At 37.3% G+C, this 19,850-nt stretch overlaps 3 protein-coding genes and 1 long non-coding RNA gene across 6 annotated transcripts; 2 read left to right on the plus strand and 2 right to left on the minus strand.

Annotated features, from left to right (window-relative positions):
- Window positions 1–1,538: 1,538 nt before the first annotated feature.
- LOC147491213 (esterase/lipase/thioesterase family protein) lies at window positions 1,539–6,552 on the plus strand. 2 transcript variants are annotated; one of them, XM_086565924.1, is made up of 12 exons: window positions 1,539–1,792; window positions 1,872–1,956; window positions 2,029–2,099; window positions 2,173–2,287; window positions 2,366–2,445; window positions 2,663–2,747; window positions 2,842–2,922; window positions 3,573–3,667; window positions 4,017–4,067; window positions 5,133–5,286; window positions 5,368–5,445; window positions 6,160–6,552. In XM_086565924.1, the coding sequence occupies exons 1-12, from the start codon at window positions 1,692–1,694 to the stop codon at window positions 6,202–6,204; spliced, it is 1,041 nt and encodes a 346-aa protein (XP_086422050.1). In that variant the 5' UTR covers window positions 1,539–1,691; the 3' UTR covers window positions 6,205–6,552. The 2 variants fall into 2 exon arrangements, with proteins under 2 accessions (XP_086422050.1, XP_086422051.1); XM_086565925.1 differs by lacking the exon at window positions 2,842–2,922 and having other exon boundaries at window positions 1,585–1,792.
- Window positions 6,553–8,781: 2,229 nt separating this feature from the next.
- On the minus strand, window positions 8,782–11,356 carry LOC147491214 (plasminogen activator inhibitor). Its single transcript, XM_086569026.1, has 2 exons — window positions 10,924–11,356; window positions 8,782–10,457 (listed from the first exon to the last, which is right to left on the minus strand). Exon 2 carries the CDS (start codon window positions 10,140–10,142, stop codon window positions 8,931–8,933), a length of 1,212 nt encoding a protein of 403 aa, XP_086425152.1. The 5' UTR covers window positions 10,143–10,457; window positions 10,924–11,356; the 3' UTR covers window positions 8,782–8,930.
- Window positions 11,357–11,820: 464 nt separating this feature from the next.
- On the plus strand, window positions 11,821–15,711 carry LOC147491215 (uncharacterized). 2 transcript variants are annotated; one of them, XR_015198136.1, is made up of 3 exons: window positions 11,825–12,368; window positions 13,364–15,349; window positions 15,463–15,711. It is a non-coding gene; the product is annotated as an uncharacterized LOC147491215 (long non-coding RNA). The 2 variants fall into 2 exon arrangements; XR_015198135.1 differs by having other exon boundaries at window positions 11,821–12,368; window positions 13,364–15,711.
- On the minus strand, window positions 15,656–19,640 carry LOC147491216 (uncharacterized). Its single transcript, XM_086565117.1, has 6 exons — window positions 19,390–19,640; window positions 19,210–19,315; window positions 17,153–17,414; window positions 16,830–17,029; window positions 16,388–16,575; window positions 15,656–16,263 (listed from the first exon to the last, which is right to left on the minus strand). Exons 2-6 carry the CDS (start codon window positions 19,305–19,307, stop codon window positions 15,977–15,979), a joined length of 1,035 nt encoding a protein of 344 aa, XP_086421243.1. The 5' UTR covers window positions 19,308–19,315; window positions 19,390–19,640; the 3' UTR covers window positions 15,656–15,976.
- Window positions 19,641–19,850: the final 210 nt, after the last annotated feature.

A 19,850-nucleotide genomic window follows, 5' to 3' on the forward strand; every position in this document is an offset into this window, starting at 1 on the left:
CGCGCCTTGGTTATTCCCAGTTATTGCTGTCCTTGTTTCTTCATTGCTACTGTTCCTTCTGTTCTACTTTAGTTGTTGTGTTCATACAACTATTCTAACACCTGCATGAGACAGAACTTTTTTTTTTTTGGATAAGGGCATGAGACAGAACTGTGTTCTCAAGGCAAACAGGGGTTTTTCATCGTCCCGAACTCTCATTTGTTATAATTCAATGTTTTGGATAGTAATATAGTTTTAGTGCAACATTAGTCAAGTTTGCTTAAACAAGCAAGGATTCTAACTACATCAACCATCAAGAAAATGCAGAAAACCAAGTCAAGGGGATAACGATGCGCATGGTTGTGGTGTTTTTAGTCAGCGGACTTGGAGATCTCGTATAGTCCATGCCTTATAATGTGGCATATCAGCAAGTTAAGCCAGGTGCAAATGGAGTCCATATATAAAAAGCCCCAGTTCGCGACTTTAAGTTGAAGTAGGTCGGGCATCTGATTCTGTTCCCCTTGGCCCCTTGGGTCCATAAACCTCCAGTGTGGTCTACTATGGTCCATTGGTTCTAAGACACCGCCACTGGGTAAACCTCGCCAACCCGTCCGGGGATCTCGTTGTAAGTTTTTAACTGGTAACTACTTTATCACTCATTAGGCATTGGCCGGCCGCAATGCTGCCATGAGGTCTGTGTTTCCATCCTGAAAAAGTCTTCTAATACTAGTTGGGACTTGGGGGCTGGGCAGTTTAAATGTCTATTAATTGCCGTTTAATCGGTGCATAAGTGTTATGTGCCTCTCGACCGATCCGATCAAGAAAATTTTTAGAGGTCTGAGCAGGAGCCATAAAACAGGCGATTTCTTCTGCTTAATCGGCGATTAATCAGAAAACCAGTATAAAAAAAACGCCGACTAATAGGTTTACATGTTTTGTTTTTTTTTTTTTTTTAAATTTAAGTCCACAAAAAAGCCCAAAAAAGAAAAGCCCACGAATCTATATATTGAAAACGTTTAGTTTTACGAGGAAAAACAATTAAAACCGTAAAAAGTGAAAAACTACCAAAGAAAACTCTTAGGCCAGCTAGCACTCCACCACTCAAGTTTGTAGTTTTTTTATTTTATTTTGTTTTAGGTTGATATATCACTTATATGTGACATATGTATTATAAATTAACTAAGACGATTAATTCCGATTAAAATTAATCGCTATAAGCTCTTAGAGCGACTTGCTCATGATTAGTGCTTAAACTACACAATTTGGGGGTGAGATCCCCTTAGATCCTTCTAGTTATCGTTGCACTAATTCCATGTTGCATAAACTATGATGCCTTTAAATTTTAAATTGGCGACTTTTCTATTATTACGTTATTTAACAAAGCAAAATAAGGAACACATGCCAACATGCTAAAATTTTGACATGGACGTGCGGGTGTATATTATCTTGGCATGGAGATGTGTAGTTTTATCTTGAAAAATGCCTCGTTACAAATTTCCCACGAGACATTTAGGCCCACAAACACGTATTCTCCCTAAATGGGTATGGGGGATTCAAGCGGGTATGGGGAATGGGGTCTCCATTTGGTCCAGTGAGGCCATGAATGAAAAGTTACATACAGAACTCTTCCACGTGTTTTGACATTTTACTTTTCTGAACTACTCAACTTTGAAGTTTGAGGTTTCATTCATCCAAATCATTAAAAAATAAAAATGACAGAGTCTGCAAATCTTCCACCTCTTCCAGAAGAAGAAATCAAAACTCCTCCTCTTCCTTCTGCTTTTTCTTCATTCCCTGATCGCCCAGCAACCCAGTAAGTAGCAATAATAGTATTAATTGTTTACAAAATTAATATATAATTTATAATCCTTGTTTGTTTGTTGCCCACGTAGGAATTATTTACATAAGTACTCTCCGTTAGAATGGTCGGACTATTTTGATAAGGAGGAGGATGTTAGCATTGCTGGAACAAATGATGTGAGTCTGAGTCATCATATTTACTATTCTGTTGATATTTTTTTAATGCAATACTGTTTTTTTCTTGTTTAGGTGTTTCACGTATACTTGGCAGGATCACAAGGACCAGTTGTTTTCTGTTTACATGGAGGCGGTTATTCGGGGTATAACTCTGTCTTGTCTTTCTAACTTTTGTTATTATACATTTGTTTTTTGTAATTATCGTTTGTTTTCCAGGCTTTCATTTGCATTGTCAGCAAATAAAATTAAGGAAAAGGCTAGGGTAGTAGCTATGGATTTGAGAGGACATGGGAAGTCATTTACAGAAAATGATATGGATTTGTCTATAGAGGTAATGCTTATATAGCAACTGCAAGAGTTTTTACAAGTGGCTGTTTGATGTGTCTAACTTATTGTTTATATTGCACAGACTCTATGCAATGATGTATTGGCTGTCTTGGAGACAATGTATGGAGATTCTCCTCCTGCGGTGGTGCTTGTTGGCCACAGGTTTGTTTCCCCTTGAAAACTAGTCTACTGAACTTTTCATGTTATAATTTAACGAGAAAAAAGTGACGTAAACATATTCTTGAAAGAGCCTCTTCAGCCTATGATACAACCACCATAATTTTAAGTCTTGTTTTGGAGGAGGGGATTTCTTACACTACAGGATTACTAAATGAGCACCCACACTTAAACTTGGAACCTATGCACTTGTTGTTTGCAGTATGGGAGGATCTGTTGCTGTGCATGTAGCTGCCAAGAAAGTTATATCGAAATTGGCTGGGGTAATCATTGTTGACGTTGTAGAGGTTAGATCTTCTGCTTTCAAACAACGTCAAGATTTCATGAGACTTTCCTGATGAAGGCAAATGGTATATATAAAAACAACTATTTAAACCTCAGGGAACAGCTATTGCTTCATTGATACATATGCAGAAAATCCTATCAAGCAGAATGCAGCATTTTCCCACCATTGAAAAAGCGGTACTTACCATACTTTGCAACTAGATTCCTCTGTTCAACTCTTTATCATACCTGAAATCGATCATTTTTTTCACATACAATAAGGCATTTTTCCTGAACCAGGGCTTGCATTTTGAGCCTTGTTTAAGCACACTACGTAATTGTGATTCTCTCTGCTATCCAGGGTGGTGTCTGTCATATTATATTGTTGTTGAAAATAATTGCACATGCATTGGTAGTTGATAAAACATATGGTACCCTAATTGTAGAAAGATATTCTGTTTCTCATCGGATGAAGTTGGAGTGCTAACTTGGCCTTGGAAAATATAACTGCAATAACATTTTATTTTAATTATATTTTTTTATTTATTTATGGGGAGGGTGGGGTTAGTAAAGAAATGACCATGTTAGCTATTCTTTTGAATCCAAAGCTACAACGTGTTCTTCCGACCAAACTGTGCCTATAAATATGTGAATAAAAGGAGAGTAAAGTAAACTATTTTATTCCCAAACCCGACTTTCATCTCATGCATCTTGCTATGAAGATAAAAAAAAATGTTTCCTTAGTGGAACATTGTTATATATGGAGTTATGGAGTTTTATTTAATTATTTTTATCCAGTTGTTTACTGCTGTTTTTGTATAATCAACTTAACAAAAAAAACTTGATAGGTTGAGTGGAGTGTGAAAGGTGGCTCTTTAAGGAACATTGAATCTGCTCGTCTATCAGTTCCATCCACATTAATATACGATGATTCAAAAAAGTGGTAAGTAACTTCTATTTTGAAAGCTATGGATACATTATAAATATTAACATACGGAGCTAGGGCGCTAGACTGTATAATTGGCAAAAGAAGATATGAACCTCAAGATGTGGGTTGTAAGCCTCATGAAATTAGGAGAAAATATCTTTGTCATACTTAGGCATCTGGGGTTGATGCTATTCGATCTAGAATTGCTTATTATTAACTAAGGAAAAGACAGGCATACTACTGAAGCCTTGCATTAAATGGTTTAGTACATGTCACATCTGCCTTCATGATACCATTTGTTTTGTTTCTGTATTAGTTTTTTCTTCCAGAAAAGTATGCGTCTGATATTAAAGGTGTATTGCAGTTACACTTACCGGACAAAGCTAGAAGAAACTGAAAGATATTGGAGGGGATGGTAAGTTTCATTTTTTCATATTTGTTCCCAATCCTACAATAGGTCATTTAGGATGTAGGGTGTTTAGTTGACATTACAAACCTGAAGCTTATAAACTGTGGAGCAATTTATGTTAGAATCTAGAACTGTGGCTGCAGAATAAAATTCTGGCACTCCTCGTGTTTAAACATTAAGATCATGCATGGCTAACTCTTTAAAGCTCCACTGAGAACAAAAGCAATCCGCTTGCTCGTGAATATATTGTGAACGAAGTGACAGTCTACCTTAATATACTTAAGTTTCTGATAAATGGACCCTGAGTTTGCAATGAGGATGATTAGGTGATTGTCACATTGCCGGTTTATGCGTAGGCCAACGAATCTGTTCTTCAGTGGAGATGTTACTCCACATAATTTTGCTTGCAGTATGGCCATAATGTACTTTACTCAGCACTAAATCAAGAATTTGCATCCTGCCCTTTACACCACAAAATGGCCAGGCTATATACCAATTAATATCTGATATAATGGCGATCCCGCCGAATCTGCATTAGCCTGCCCTTCAATGACCAAACCACAGTCATCACGTGGCGAATCTTTGAAGGATCTCAAAATGGGAAAGTGAACACTAATATGATTGATGTTGGACATGCATACTGCAAATGTAGTATCTGGAAGAGTCATTGAATTGAATCATCTTTAGCAACACACCTCGTCTGACATCGTGGATAGTCACCGCTGTGCATCCTCCTGCATGATGAAAGATGTGAATGAGGAGAGCATTGTTTGTCTTAATTTTCTCAAATTAGTTGCTCCATGTCTTCTAAAGCTAAAGACTGGTTATTATTTAATAAAAATTATTGTATGGTTGATTTTGTAAAATCCTCCCCTTCGACTGAAAACACAAGACATCGCACACATTGGTGAAAAAATGTAGGTCACAACAAGGTTGAATGGTGATGTAGGATCTATGTTGCCAAATGCTAACTCCTATGTTTAAAGCGATGCATAGACTATAAGAATGATCTTTCGTTTGAGAGATCACTTCCATTAAAATATTTACAAACATAAACCTTTTCTTATTCAGGTACGAAGGCCTATCCGATTTGTTTCTGTCATCTCCTGCACCAAAGCTCCTTCTATTAGCAGGAACCGACAGGCTAGACAAATCTCTCACAATAGGTCAAATGCAAGGCAAGTTTCAGATGGTGGTTGTCCGACATACTGGTCATGCTATACAGGTTTAGTTTCTCGTATCCTAAAATCTTTTAATAGCTTGAAGGCCTTTACAATTGTTTATTCCAATTAATCTCAATTTGCAGGAGGATGTACCAGATGAATTTGCTTCCCTCTTATTGAATTTCATTTCTCGCAATCGGATAGGTCCTAATGGCGTTGAGGTTAGTGTGACAACTCACAGTGTCCTGTGTAGTATAGGTTTCTTCAGGATTTTTACATGATCTGAAAAAAATACAAGTTATTCAGGACATATTTAAGAACTATCATCATAACATGTGAATTGGTGAATCTTATGCACAGGATGCATTTTCCCATCAGCCTATTTCATTCTCAATTTTAGTGCAATGATATAGATCCATGGTCTTGATTCAGTTTCTTACGTCCTAAGGAAAAATACTGCAATTAGGAGCTATTATCTTATTATATATATTCAACCTGGGAGATGTAGTCTTAAGTGAAATTCTGCACATTCCGATATGGACCAACATGGCCAATCTCTATATAGAAGACAATCAGAAGACAATGTGGCATAAGTTGTCCCAAAAGAGAAAAACGCAGTGAGGGATTCATGGATGTCAGGATAGTCCAGAACCACGTCCTTTTCCCCAAACTTCCGCAGCTAAACAACAGCACAACACTAATACACTGTATGGGCTTCCCAAATTTTGCATTCTGCTTTGTATAATTCATGTATAGAAGTTATCTTCATTTATCTGGTCTGTTCAGATTAATACTGAGCAAGCAAAATGTATTTATCTAGTATGTTGTAGCAGAATTTGTCTTCATAGGTTGACTAGCTGGAGAATGTTTTAACTGATGCTGACTGGTTTTTCTTACTCTAGTTTCTTATATCATTTATTTATAATCTTTTGCAGATACCAGGCCTTGGTTGGAAAAAGCAAAAACCGCCCACAGACTAGTCAACAAAGACTCAATAATGAGAAATGCAATAGAAATGTCGAAGCAGCAGAGTTTAGGCTTGCTTGGCAACTTATTTTCGTGGTTACACAATCTACAACGAACTTCCTGTACGTAACTAGATACTCGCCTCTTGCTGCTGACAATATCAAGTGAAAGATTAATTTGATATGGTTCGTATTCATAAAGCATCTATATTGTGGCTAGCTGTACAGATGAACAGATGAGCCTTGTGTACATAATACATTTGGTTAGCCATATTGTGGTGGTGCCATGCCACCAACTTTTAACATTTAACCTTCTAGTAAGTGTGTCGGGGTAATATACGAAGTTGACATTGCATAGGTGAATGACTGAATGGTATAGACGGTGCAAAATTATGCTCTTGGGCAAGAGAAGTTCGGATGGTAACCAAATTCGGACACCACTTTTCATCCAAAAAACAGAAAAAGAAAAAAGAAATGCACACTTGAAACTAGGTTAGTTAGAGCATCTTTAGCAGAGCAACTAAAAAACACTAAAATTTTGAACAAAAAAACACTAAACCAAAAAAACATCAAACAACTTTAAGATCAACATCAAAAAAACTATGCGGTTTTGGTAAAATTGCGCCACTAAAGCCCAACTAACAGGTTCAAGACCACGCGGTTTTGAGAAAACCGCGTCATGTATCTCACATAAACTTTTTTTTTTCCCAATCTCTGTCACAAAACCGCGCCATATAAGCTCAATTAGAAACCCAAGTCCACACGGTTTTGGCAAAACCGCGTGAGTGATTTGATACAACACCAAATCTGGAACTAAATATTAGTCGATTTGGTGTTTGATTTGGTATTTTTTTGGTGTTTTCATCAACATGTAGTTTTCCTGAAGCTGAAAAAACACTAAATTCTTGAAAATTTGATGTTTGATGCTAAGTTGATATCACCGCTAAAGATGCTCATAGAACTTAAAACCTGCCTATTATCCTGTTGTGGACTTGTCTGTGATGACATATGCACTCATCAAGCAAGATGAAGACTGGTCTTGGTTTTTGAGGGACGTTAAAAGGGTCAGCTTACATGGAATTTTATCGTTTGGGGGCATTTTTCTTTCGCCATCACGTGAACACCTTCGTAGTTCTTGCAAGTGGAGCCAGATTTTGTACTGAATAAAGCAAATTCTTCCAATATGGTCAATGGCCCTATATGTTACTTTCTACATAGAGTCTTGAACCATTAGCTTGTCCACACTTGAAGATACAACATACAAGTAGGCGATTTGACATGACAAATGCAAACATCCAATTTATGTAGTGTAGGGTGTGGGTTAGTGGGTAGGAAGTAGGAACACAATTGATGTATATGAATAAAAACTGACGATATTAGAGTTAGTGGTCGAGAGAGCAAGTCGAGTTTCAGTATTTTCAAGCTCGGCGCATGTTTTAAAGAATGTTCAGACTTCAGACTCAAGTTATGTTGGACCCAATTGAACCTGAGCGAGTAAAAGGACCAAGCCGAGTCCGAGTATGCAAGGTTTAGGTTCAGCCGATTTCTAACTAGTCCTGCTCAACTTAGGTTGCAACGCGAGTATGTGCCAAAAACTAGCTCGGCATTATTACTTGGGAAGATATAGCCAAATCATCACATGGGAACAGTAAAAAATTCAGAAAGGCTTCATGGTGGGGACGAGGGTGAATTCCGTAGACCAGAGGTAGGCTTTGTCTGGTGAGGAACTATTCTGTTGGTCAGAAATCAGAATGGACTTTGTCGTAGAACAAAAACTGCAATGATTCTACTCCAATATAAGATCAAGTCCAATGCTAATGGGGCATGCTATACGATTTCTAAATTTGGCTGGGGTTATAAAGTCAACCAAATTTGAGATTTGAGGGCTTCTGTAGCAGCTTTTATAATTTAAGCGACAGATTTTGTGCCCTTTGAACATTAAGCTACCAACGGACGACAGATTTTATGTTGTTTGTGCCATAATATCTCATTTAAGTATATACATGTAGTAATGAACGGACAACAAAACTTATGTCGTCTGTATCGTTTTAGCGCTTTTTTGGCACTTCCAAACAAGGACAAAAGTTGAGACCTGAGACACAATTGGACAACCTCACAAATAAATATTCCAAGTTACACACACATGACCTTTTCAACGTGCTACCCCGTCAATGGCCTAGCTCCTTGGCATTAATCCTACTGATTTCACAATGTTGCCTAGATCACTTGGCCCGTCTTTCTTATGGCACCAACTTTGAATAGTTCTAATTAGTATTAAAACATGAAAATGGGAGAAAAGCGAATAAGGCGTTCTTATAATTGCGTGAATTATGATCGTAAAAAGATCAAATGACATTTTTTGTGCGAAGAAACTTAGAATGGAAAGTTCCGTGAAGGAGGTGTAATTGAAGCAAAAGTATAAAGTGAATTGAGTGTTGATGGCTCAATCACACTAAATTGCTCCATACCATATGCATTGGCAAAGCTTTCCCGTTCATATATCTCTACACTTTAGCTCCCAGATGGTTATGAAAGGCTATATAAAGTATCAAATAACGACTGGAAAAGAAAATCAATCCAAGTTTGACGAAATTGCAGGAACTGAAATCTCATAAAAATAAAACTTGAGAACACAGCTGCTGAATCTCTATGAACAAACAATCCTTATTAAATCGTTAGTCTAACCCCTTTACATATAAACTTCACCACAAAACTGATATAACAACAACAAGCCTCTCTTCTTAACTGGAAATTTGATTTGGAGGGAACATGGGCTGGCCTGGAAGTGGAGGAGAGCCTGGAGGATAGGACGATAGATGATGAGTGCCGGGAGAGAAGAGGCTGAGTTCCTCATACACCTCCGTAGTAGTAGATGTCTCGTCTTTCAGCATGGTCCGAAAAGAGATTGACCCACGTTTCGTTGAATCATCAGAATTTCTCCCACCGCTTGTAGTTGAGCTCACCTCTAGAAGGTACTGGTTACCAGCAAAAGAAACTGCATCATGGTGGTTGTCCAAGGGTCTTCTTCCCGTCTCCAAATCTCGCAGACCCTTCAAGGCCAAAGAATCAGCAACTGGACAGTACACTAGCATGTAAATACACAACCCGGCACAACCTAAAAGGGCAAGGAAAGCTAGGAACACAAGAACTTCGAACGTAACATGCTCTGGCCGGGATAAGACAGATAAACCAAGTAAAATAACCCTTACAGGAAATAAAATGGAGACTGAGATCAAAAACAAAACTCTCCTTTGCAACTTCTTGTTGATCACTGAAGATAACATTCGCTTTCCAAGCCAACACAGATATCCAGTTAAGAGTGTGGCATACAGCCCAAGGAGAATGGTGCTCATCAAGGGGTAAGTACATAGTGCAATGCTGCTATCAGTCTGAGAAGCAGCAGCTGTACTAGTGAAATAATGTCGCAGCTTCCATGAGTTGTTCTTCCCACTGTTGAATCTGGCTCCAGTCAAAACAACTGTGAGCTGAAGGACAAACATTGGAAGACAATAGAGAAGGATGTAACAAACAGTCTTCCCATTCCACTTCTGACATGATGCCCCAAACTCCCTTCTCTTCAAGGACGCACGAAGGAGAAACAAAATGGTGAGTAACAGGCAGGGTTCGGTAAAACCTAGATTCGAAATGATATAATATTTGCAGACTGCCTCTTGCCATTTGCGGTCAAAGGCATGAATTACTCTACTCTCATGTCTCAACAAACTTAATCGGACAATCTCACCAAACCCCCACCAAACTGTAAACAATATGAATGTGATCCGTATGATCCAAGGCTTGTTGAAATATCCAAGTTGACTATAGCCTTGACTTCTGATGCGATAACGGAAGTAAACTATGTAGAGGATGCATAGCAAACCAATAAGTACTGATAGAGAAACTAGACAAATTGTCACCACACCGAAAGCATCGGCGATGAGTCTTGTCAGGGGCATTACCCGAAGAACGGATGCCACGCATGCTCTCTACCAGCATGGAGACAAAAAAGCCCTGCCGTACCAACCAAACCAAGCTTCTTCAAACAACTCCAGCAAAATTCCAGACTTGTTTCCTTCCAATTGTTAATGGAGCTGAAGAATTGCGACTCAGACTCCAATCATCACATCTTTCATCACCAACGACAAAATCTCTTTGCAAATCCTATCACTCCCATGGTAAACTGTCTTGTCCAACCAATAGAATTTCCTTCTGTTTCTATGGCACGTCTGTCCTCCTACTCTAATCTGATTTAGTTACCCCACTTACAACACCTACAATGTGAATAATAATCAAACTTTAGAAGCGAAAAAACACGGAAATGAGCACATCAATTCATTTTAATTACAAGTTTTAACAACACACACAAGACACAAGAGTACAATTGGCCCAAGTAAGCTGTCCAAACAAAAAACATACAACTACACCAACCGTGAAATACAAAGCAAAATCAGCATTAAAAAAATGAAGACATCCAGACCTAATACTACTTTTCACACATCATTTTCTCATTATTTTATTGTTTCTCATTTTCACACAAGTAATCCAATTTCTTGTTCAACAAGTTCCACAAACAGAATTCCCCATGATGAAATCATCCTCAATTCAACCCAACTCTCAAATTCCACCTCAGCCAAAATTTCATAATAACAAAAGTTACCATCTAAAGCAGCTACTTAAACATCAATTCTTTCATAAATAACCATTTACAATAACCAAAAAAAGAAATAAAACCCATACCTGAGCCAAAAACAAATCACAACAACAGCATTTGAAACAGACCCAAGGATCTAGAACATCCAAGGGTGAAATGTATGTCAAAATAAAGGTAATAATGAAAGGAATATAGATCTGCAGAGCTCTAAAGAAGATTCCTAGAGTTGCAGAAGATAAAAATGAATAAAAAGAAACAAGTTTGTAAGAAGCACAGAGAGAGAGGAGAGAAATATTTTTGTGAGAGAGAGAAAGGGAGAGAGGCAAAAAAAAGAAGAGGACTTGTTTTTGGGTTGCTGACAGCCTGTCTCCAGCTTTTTTTTTTTTTTTTTTATTATTACTATTTTGCTGTCTTTTAAGTTACAGTTAAGACATTTTAATTAGCTGTTTTAAGATAAACAACTTTTTTTTTTGCTATGGGTAATAAGAATTTATTTATTTTTATATAGTTTGGGTTGTCAAAAAACATTTTGGTTGTGGGAGCTGTTTTTATACATAGATAGATGATCCATCCAATCACATGACAAGAGAGGCTTCCAGCAGATGCATATCTATTATCCAGCTGGAAAATTGATTTGCTTGTTGTTTATATGTTGTTTTGTATGTACGTGTAAAATTGTAAAAGAACTAACTAGCATATCAGATTATCAGCATATGTGTATCCTTGCTGTATCCACAATTGCGAACCACTAGGTTCTCAAACATTCACACCCAATAAAATGTGAACTAGTTAATTACTGGACTTTAGCTCTGTGATACAGAGCAATGTGAACTGCCCTAATGTGATGATAGCTGTCTAGGATTCGTTTGTATGAATTGATAATGGTATTTGGCATTCAGCTGTACACCAATAATAACGACGATAAGTATAAACCTTGTAAGTTATCAAATGGACAATCCACCAAGTAAGTTACGATACAAATTTAGAGAAAGAATGTTCAATAATATGTTAATATGAATTGGTAACAAGGGTCCAGGCAGGATTCCATTCTAATGACCGCCCAGCAAATCTCTAGCCTCAGAATCAAGTTTGCTCTATCTGGTATGCAGTGGGCATACATGATGAGCCAGCCTACAAATAGTTAACTATTCCCACTTGGGAGTTTATCTCTTCATGCCGCACCTCTTTACAGAAAATAAAACACCCTAGAAAGTTATGAAAATAACAACATTTAAAATATTAGCTAGATATCTGCAGATCAATAAAGACTGCTGAAATGTACGTGGCTTATCTAGGCATCTAGCTAGCTAGCATGCCGGGCAAGTGGTTTGTTACCAAGGAGGCAAAAACAGTTTATTTATGCTCATTATAAATTGGGCCCTTATAAATTTGCAGAGGAGACAACCTATATGATTCGGAAATATTAGAAACATTGGAAATATTAGAAACATTGATATCAATGTACGTACTGTGCTTTTATGGTAAATCTCAGCTCTCACATGCATGCCTACTGCAGACTCTTCAAAAGGAGGTACTCTTCAGTCTTCACTATATATGAAGTTGGAGTTTCCAATTAAATAAATAACACCCTAGCCACTAGTGTATATTTGAGTTCATAGGTAGTTACTAAAAAAAATATTTGAGTTCATAGGTATTTCAGTTCATTTTCATGTGGTGGGCAGTCAGTATAGATTCTACTCCACGTGATTGCATTCATATTGGACTTAAAAATGTAGTTCTAAAATGACTATTCTGAAATCATGTGGTCAGAATCTTCTATCCTAAACGGCTATACATGCAGTAAAACTGTGTAATAATGCATGTCACATGATAATACTTCGTACAGCATCTAGCTAGTCATTAAGATATCAGAATTTTTTTTTTAGGGTTAACTAGTATTACCCCACTGTATGAGCGAATTAAGATTTTCATGAGTCTCTCCTCTAAACACACGGTTAATTTAGTTTGATCGTTAATTTTTAAATCAAATAATTGAAAATTATACAAATATTTTTATTATTTTCAAAAATAAAATATTCAATTTTAATTAGGTAGAGATATTTATATTATTTTCAATTATTTGGCTTGAAAATAAGCGGTCAAACCAAGTGACCGTGTGTTTAGGAGGGAGATCCTAATTTCTTATCTAGTAGCGAAGAAATCCTAATTGGCTCATCTAGTAGGAGGCAACACTAGTTCATCTTTTTTTTTATTCCGAACGAAATTTCAGAATTCTCTTTGAAATTTCAATTTTTCAAAAAATTAGAATTTTAAATATAGAGTTAAAATATCTGAAATTTTGAAATCATCCGATATTCCAAATATAATAAGAATCGAAATTTAATAAATTTCGGTTTTTAGATTTTTCGGAATTCCGAAAATTCCGAAGGTCTCAAACGTGGTCACCTTATATACAAAATTTTCGATTCGATAAGTCATAAGAACCAGCTAGCTAGCTAGCTAAGATAGAGTACTATATTTTAGAGTAGAGTGTGTCCATAATTGGGTCACATATTTCATGTGCAGCTTGGTCAAATTTAGCATCCAAGGCAAAATTCGTACGTGCTTTTAGTGAGTGGCGTGTTGCAGTTCACAAAGTACTTCGCTTGCTAGCCATCCTCTTTCATCTTCTTCTAAGGTGGTCCTCTTATGATAAAAGAAGTAAAACCCTCATGACCTCATCACCATAAGATCTTAATATGTAGTTAACAAGGTCCAAGGGGAGTTTAATTTCCTGTTATAGTTGATATCAACTTAACTAAATACATAAAAAAAATCCTCACTCAAATATTCGTTCACAAGAAGATCCCTCTGTTCTTTCAATACTTGCACAGTGAAAGAGACGCCCTAGCTTTCACTTACTGTCTTCATCCATGCGTTGATGCGTCTCTTTGTAAATTTTAACGGTTAGTTCCAACTCTGCTGTATCCCTTTTAAACAAACAATATCTTTTGCTAATTTTTTTATGATCATTTTGGTCAGCACAGGACGTTTTTAACGCTTTTAGAGTATTTTTAGGAGAGATACTTTTTCAGCGTCAAATACCAAATTTTCAATAATTTGGTGTTTTTTCATTTTCAGGAGAGTCACATGTTGATGAAAACACCAAACTAAACACTAAATCGGCAAAAATTTGGTTTCAATTTTGGTACTGTATCAAATCTCTCACGCGGTTTTGGGAAAACCGCACGGTTTTTCTAACAACGCATGGGCTTGGGCTTTCAATCAAGCGGTTTTCGCAAAACCGCGCGAGAGATTTGGAAAAAGAAAAAAAAAGAAAGTACATGCGTGGTTGTTGGAAAATCGCATGGGCTTGGACTTTTAAGATGGGCTTTATTGGTGTGGTTTTAGAGAAAACCGCGTGGACTATATGGCGCGGTTTATCCAAAACCGCGTAATTTGATGTAGAATATTTGATGTTGCTCCTTAAATTAGTTAGTGTTTTTGTTTGGTTCAAAAATTTAGTATTTTTTTGGTTTCTCTCAAAACATCTTTAAGATAGCAACAAAAAAAACACCAAAATTTTGAACCAAACAAAACACCAAACCAAAAAAACACAAACCATTTTTAGGAGCAACATTAAATTTTCGACATCAAATGACGCGGTTTTAGATAAATCGCGCCATATAGCTCACGCGGTTTTTCCAACACCGCGCCAGTAAAACCCATCTTAAAAGCCCAAGCCTACGCACCGTGCAATCAATTTTCTTATTTTTTTCTTTCCCAATCTCTCGCGCAATTTTGGCAAAACCGCGTGATTGAATCCCACAATCTAGCCCAAGTCCACGCGGTATTTGGCAAAACCGCGCGGTTTTTTTAAAACCGCGTGAGTGATTTGATACAGACCAAAGCTAGAACCAAATATTGGCCGATTTGGTGTTTGGTTTGGTGTTTTTTTTTTTTGTGTTTTCATCAACATGTGACTCTCTTGAAGTTAAAAAAACACCAAATTATTGGTATTTGATGCTAAGTTGGTATCACTCCTAAAGATGTTCTTAGAAAAGAAAATGGTGTGGGGATAAATATACTGAAGTTGGAGCAGAACCAGAATTTGAGAAAAAAGTGTGTTAATTTTTTTTTTATGAAACTGTTGTAGTGGGGTACACAGTGGCGGAGCAGGACTTTGATCCAGTGGGGCCTAGTGCAAAAGAGTTGGCCTGACATACTGTCTTAATTTGAAATATGACTGTCTTAGATTGAATTTTGATCCAGTGGATCTCCGCCGCGGTATAGCTCTATTGTTCTAGTAACTATCAAAACTACACAACCTTCTAACTCAATTGGTTGTATACACTCTCAAGGAGAGATTGGCAAGTTCGAATCCCACCAAGTGTTGCTTGAAATTTATTTTCTATGTAATTATGTGACAAGTCTTTGGACCAAATGAACTTTCGGTTTAAAAATGGAATAATGCTACAACAATGGGTCACCCGATAAACGAAAAACAAGTCTTCATAGACAAGATGGAGATGGTTGGGTCTACTCAAAATGGTGCAAAAGTGTTCGGGCTAGGTTCCGAGTTGATGGTCTTACAATGGGTCACCCGATAAACGAAAAACAAGTCTTCATAGACAAGATGGAGATGGTTGGGTCTACTCAAAATGGTGCAAAAGTGTTCGGGCTAGGTTCCGAGTTGATGGTCTTACGGGCACTGTAAACTTTCGGACTAGGGTCTTTCCATGTAACCAGTGTGGATATGCCTTTAACCCTGTAAATATTTCAAAAACAGTAACTATCAAAACTATGGAAACCAGTAAACACTAACAGTAATTGCACGTCATTCTTCAGGCAAGAGAGCCATTTTCTTTACCAAGACCATGCTATGTAAATTTTTTACATTATAACTATGAAAAATGAGATTCTTATGGTACAGCATATTCATATGTTTGCAAAATGAGAAGGGAAAATATCACATCCATTGTGTTTGTGGTTTCCTTTTCTTCATTCAAAGGAGAGACAATGAATCACTAAAGCATTCAATCAAACGAAACGTTAATCAAAGAAACCCTCTTGCAAGCACTTCCAAGAAACAGTTGCAAAAACCAGAGGGAAAAAAAGAACAAGTTCCAATCAGGCAGGCCGGCCATAATATGATACAATCCACTGTTGTTACGTGACAGTATGGATTCAAGCTATATCTTACTTCACCTTCTTCAAGGAATCTAATGTCCTGAACTCAGCATCGTCCTTTATGAAACTCCACCATAGGTATGTAAGGGGTATGGTGGTGGCATGCCACAGAGCATGAGCATCAACATATCCTTGATATGGAGGGAAATCATAAATCTCCAGGAGCATTGCTAGACTCGTGCCAACAACAACTGCCCACAACTTCCACTTTGAAGGATGACGACTTACACCTGCCCAGACTGCCCAAAGTAGAAGCTGAGTGATGCCCATGGCCACACAAACTTTCATGTTCAACCCTGCACAAGTTTCAAATTGAATTAAACACAAAGAATATATAAATACAATCTTTAAACAACTCTTTCAGATAATAATCAACTTCAGTCGGCAGGGGATTGTAAGGAGTAAGGAATGAAGATTTACCATAATCAAGTTTGAAGAAGTTGAGATATAAGATATGTGTAGTCACAAATGCTAGAACTGGAGCAGCAACCATTACTCTAGTCGCCTCGCCCCTCACATTGAAGGTTCGCAAAACAGCAACTATGAGGGAGTATCCCAGCAATGCGACAGCTGATGAGTAGTCTAATTTCTCTGTTAAATCCACGTCTCTGCATAATGATTTGGTTATTACTTTTAAACTGTGACAGCAAAAAGGGCTAGGCCAATTTGCCAGTTAAGTTCAACTTGTCACGACCGATGGCGTGCACACTTGGTCACTCTTCAGCAGTGCCAATCAGCTAGGGACCTAGCTACTTGAAGTGGTGAATATGGAGGGAACTCTCTCAGCTTCCACTTTCTCCTTTTATTAAATTTATGTGTATAACAAGATTTAGGAAATAATAAAAGAAAACTACATACTTACCGACTATGGAAAACAGCACTCCAGAACCATGAATTCATTGCAAAGAGCCCATATATAAACCAAAGCCCAGAATATTCATAGTATGGCTTTCTATTCTGGGGCCTTAAAGGCAATTTGTAGTACAGATGAATGAATAAGGACAGCCAGCCATGAAACTGCATTGCAAGGTTTAAGGCAGAGAATGCCACAGATACAGGCTCCTGAACACAATAGCAAATTTTATTGTTTCTCCTACAATTATATATGTAATCGAGGATTTCGAAGTATGGAATAGGGTTAACCTATTTGTTATCAAGGATTATAGAGTATTTCATATGGGTTACCTGAATTCCAAAGACACGTTTAAATGGCCATTTTCCGTGATACTTAACGGGGCCTGTTCCAAGCACTTCTTTCTCTTTCTCTGTGTCGAGCATACAGTGGTACCTGCAATCGCTCTGGCAATCCCACTGCTTCCACTGGAGGTACATTGGTTCCTGCATGTACCAAGGGCCGTCAACAGAATCTCCGTCAGATGAGAATCTACAGTGCTGAAAACATTTGTCTTTGACACAGCCAGTTTCCTTGCACTGCTCAAGGCAGACTCTGCATCCAGAAATGTCAAAACTTCATAAAATACAGACCCAACAAAAACATTAAGAATTTATATTTAGCAAAAATGGTAAAATACGACAATTCAAGGTTGTTAGAATTACATATAATATAATATTGAAATTGGAGAGTGATAGGTAACATCTAGGGCAAGGAATCAGGCCGACCCAACCAGAACCTGTATCTAGCAGGTTTGGTAGAGAAAAGTTAATCGAATAGTTATTTCGGGTCGGGTTGGGTTAGTCATTGCTAATCCTATAGGATTCGGGTTCGTATTCAAATAAACAAAAAATTACAAATACCCCGATAAAATTCGGAAAGCCTTACAGAGAGTGAAAGAATAATTATACTACTAAGGGATACAATTGGAATACATCCCATTGATTAAGCCAATCTAATACAGTTACCAACCGAAAAGTCTCAATTTCGGTGTTAGTGTAAAGGTAGAGCACAGATTTCTAATTCCTTTCTGTTCATCACCTTCCCCCTCTCCAATCTCCATTCTCTTTCTGTATTCCAACTTTCTTAGTTGCTAAGGCGCCAGATCTCTTGAAGACGTCTACTTTCTTACAATTATTGGTGGCAGGATAATAATTGCTTCTGAATAATGCTATTAAGATAAAGTTGACATATATGGTGTGCTAATTGGCTCTCTCTTTTAAGATATGTTTCAAGCTTTTTTATGGTTTTTCTCTTTTTGAGATGCAAATCAAAGATCTTGGTTTGTTCAAACTTCTGAGTTTCTAATATTTGGTTTTTGGTTATGGATTCTACTTGTATTTGGGATTTGACATGCTGAATTTGATAAAGGATGCAATCATTTGGGTCTGACCCGATAACCCGAGTTACATAACATTTTCGGATTCGGTACTGAAAGTGAGACCCTAGATGGGTTCGGGTTCAGGTTGATATACCTTAACCGGCTCCAAACACGACCAATTCCCTGCTTAGTATCATCCAGATTTGAATTTACCGCTGATATTAACTTTATTTTCAGATCATTGATTCATTTGTCAGTTACTTTGTAGATACCTTTCTCGTTGAAACTCATACATAACAAATTTCTTCAAGCGAATTCCTAGATATACTTGTCGAAAGCCACTACTTGTGTGATTGTGTCTTATCCTTAATAGAAAGTAAATTAGAAGAAGGGAAATTGATGTGTGAACTCTTTAGGTACCCACAAACTTGTTGACTCCAGTTGTGGTAAAAACTGCTTTTGATTATCACTTCTGCAGTTAAAGAAGTTCCTTATAGCAAACCAGCACACTAGAGAAACCTAGTTTCACTTTAGACCTGAGGATAAGAGTATAAGTGCCACATAACAGTGATCTAAAGACTCTCTGTAGAGGTCTAGCTGAAATAGGACGATACAATGCTGGTATCAAGTATCAACTACCAAGGTTGGTTCAATCTGTGGAAGTTGGTACCACAGACATGGCTCTAAATGACGCAAGCCCAATTGTCCAGTCACCTATTTTCCCTATTGAAAAGGATGTATATGAGAGAAGTGCTTCAACTTAGATGAAGCCAATGAACGAGTCTCTATGTATCACGACAGCACAAAAGTATTAGCAAATGTTGTTTAACACCATTTTCTCCTTGTCAAGTATTAACAAATGTTCTCCTTGTCAAGTCAATCTGTCTCATTTAACACCATTTTCTCTAAAAAAAGATTTCTAGCTCCTTGTACCTTCTCTAACTGCATTAGTCAATTTTTTTAATATTACTCCAACTCAATATTGCAATATAACAAACACAATCTGCATTCAGAGTGAAAAAAACTCACTGGTATCGTGGATCAGAGTCACCAGCACTGGCGTTAAGCGTTCCAAAGAGACATGAAAGCAGCACAACGAAAAGAAGGACCCAGAAACAATCTTCCATCTTCAATTCTGATTCAAAACAACAACACAATCCATAAAAAAGAATTACAACAACCAAATAAAGAAAGGGTGAGTGAAGAAACCTGGGTTTTAGCTCAAAATAAATGGGCTTTTTTTTGTGTGTGATGGTTTTGAAGCTAGGAAAGAAAAGTGTGTTTGAAAGAGAAGAGTTTAAAGGATGAGAATCAAGAATCATTCAAGATTTTGCTCTTCTTCTTCTTCTTCTTCTGTGTCTCTGTGTGTGGTTCGGGTTCCACACACTCAATCACATGTTGGAGATTAATAAATTATCAAATATTAAATCAACATGTAAACGTGGATTTAAATAATAATAATATTAAAATCCTTTATCTTCAACACCCAGCTAATATCTCGTTTTCTAATGCCGACATCCAATTAAATACCGATTGATGATGATTTATTTTTGGCATATCGAATTTATATCGGTATCTTTAGTGTGAATGATAAATAAAAGAGATTGTTGCCAACAAACGAAATCCTGACTTATGAAGAGATGCAGTTTTGGGTCTGGATCATTCACTCT

Source organism: Coptis chinensis, chromosome 6 (assembly GCF_015680905.1).
Source record: "Coptis chinensis isolate HL-2020 chromosome 6, ASM1568090v1, whole genome shotgun sequence".
NCBI classification, from domain to species: domain Eukaryota; kingdom Viridiplantae; phylum Streptophyta; class Magnoliopsida; order Ranunculales; family Ranunculaceae; genus Coptis; species Coptis chinensis.

Excerpts from the sequence above, each read along its gene's own strand:
- LOC147491214 (XM_086569026.1), bottom strand. The coding sequence starts at position 10,142 with ATGCCCCTGACAAGACTCATCGCCGATGCTTTCGGTGTGGTGACAATT.
- LOC147491213 (XM_086565924.1), top strand. The coding sequence starts at position 1,692 with ATGACAGAGTCTGCAAATCTTCCACCTCTTCCAGAAGAAGAAATCAAA. Across the intron at positions 1,793-1,871 it reads CCTGATCGCCCAGCAACCCA|GAATTATTTACATAAGTACT; the intron begins GTAAGTAGCAAT and ends TTGCCCACGTAG. Across the intron at positions 2,923-3,572 it reads TTCCCACCATTGAAAAAGCG|GTTGAGTGGAGTGTGAAAGG; the intron begins GTACTTACCATA and ends AAAACTTGATAG.
- LOC147491216 (XM_086565117.1), bottom strand. The coding sequence starts at position 19,307 with ATGGAAGATTGTTTCTGGGTCCTTCTTTTCGTTGTGCTGCTTTCATGT. Across the intron at positions 17,415-19,209 it reads GACTCTGATCCACGATACCA|AGTCTGCCTTGAGCAGTGCA; the intron begins GTGAGTTTTTTT and ends TTCTGGATGCAG. Across the intron at positions 17,030-17,152 it reads AACGTGTCTTTGGAATTCAG|GAGCCTGTATCTGTGGCATT; the intron begins GTAACCCATATG and ends TATTGTGTTCAG.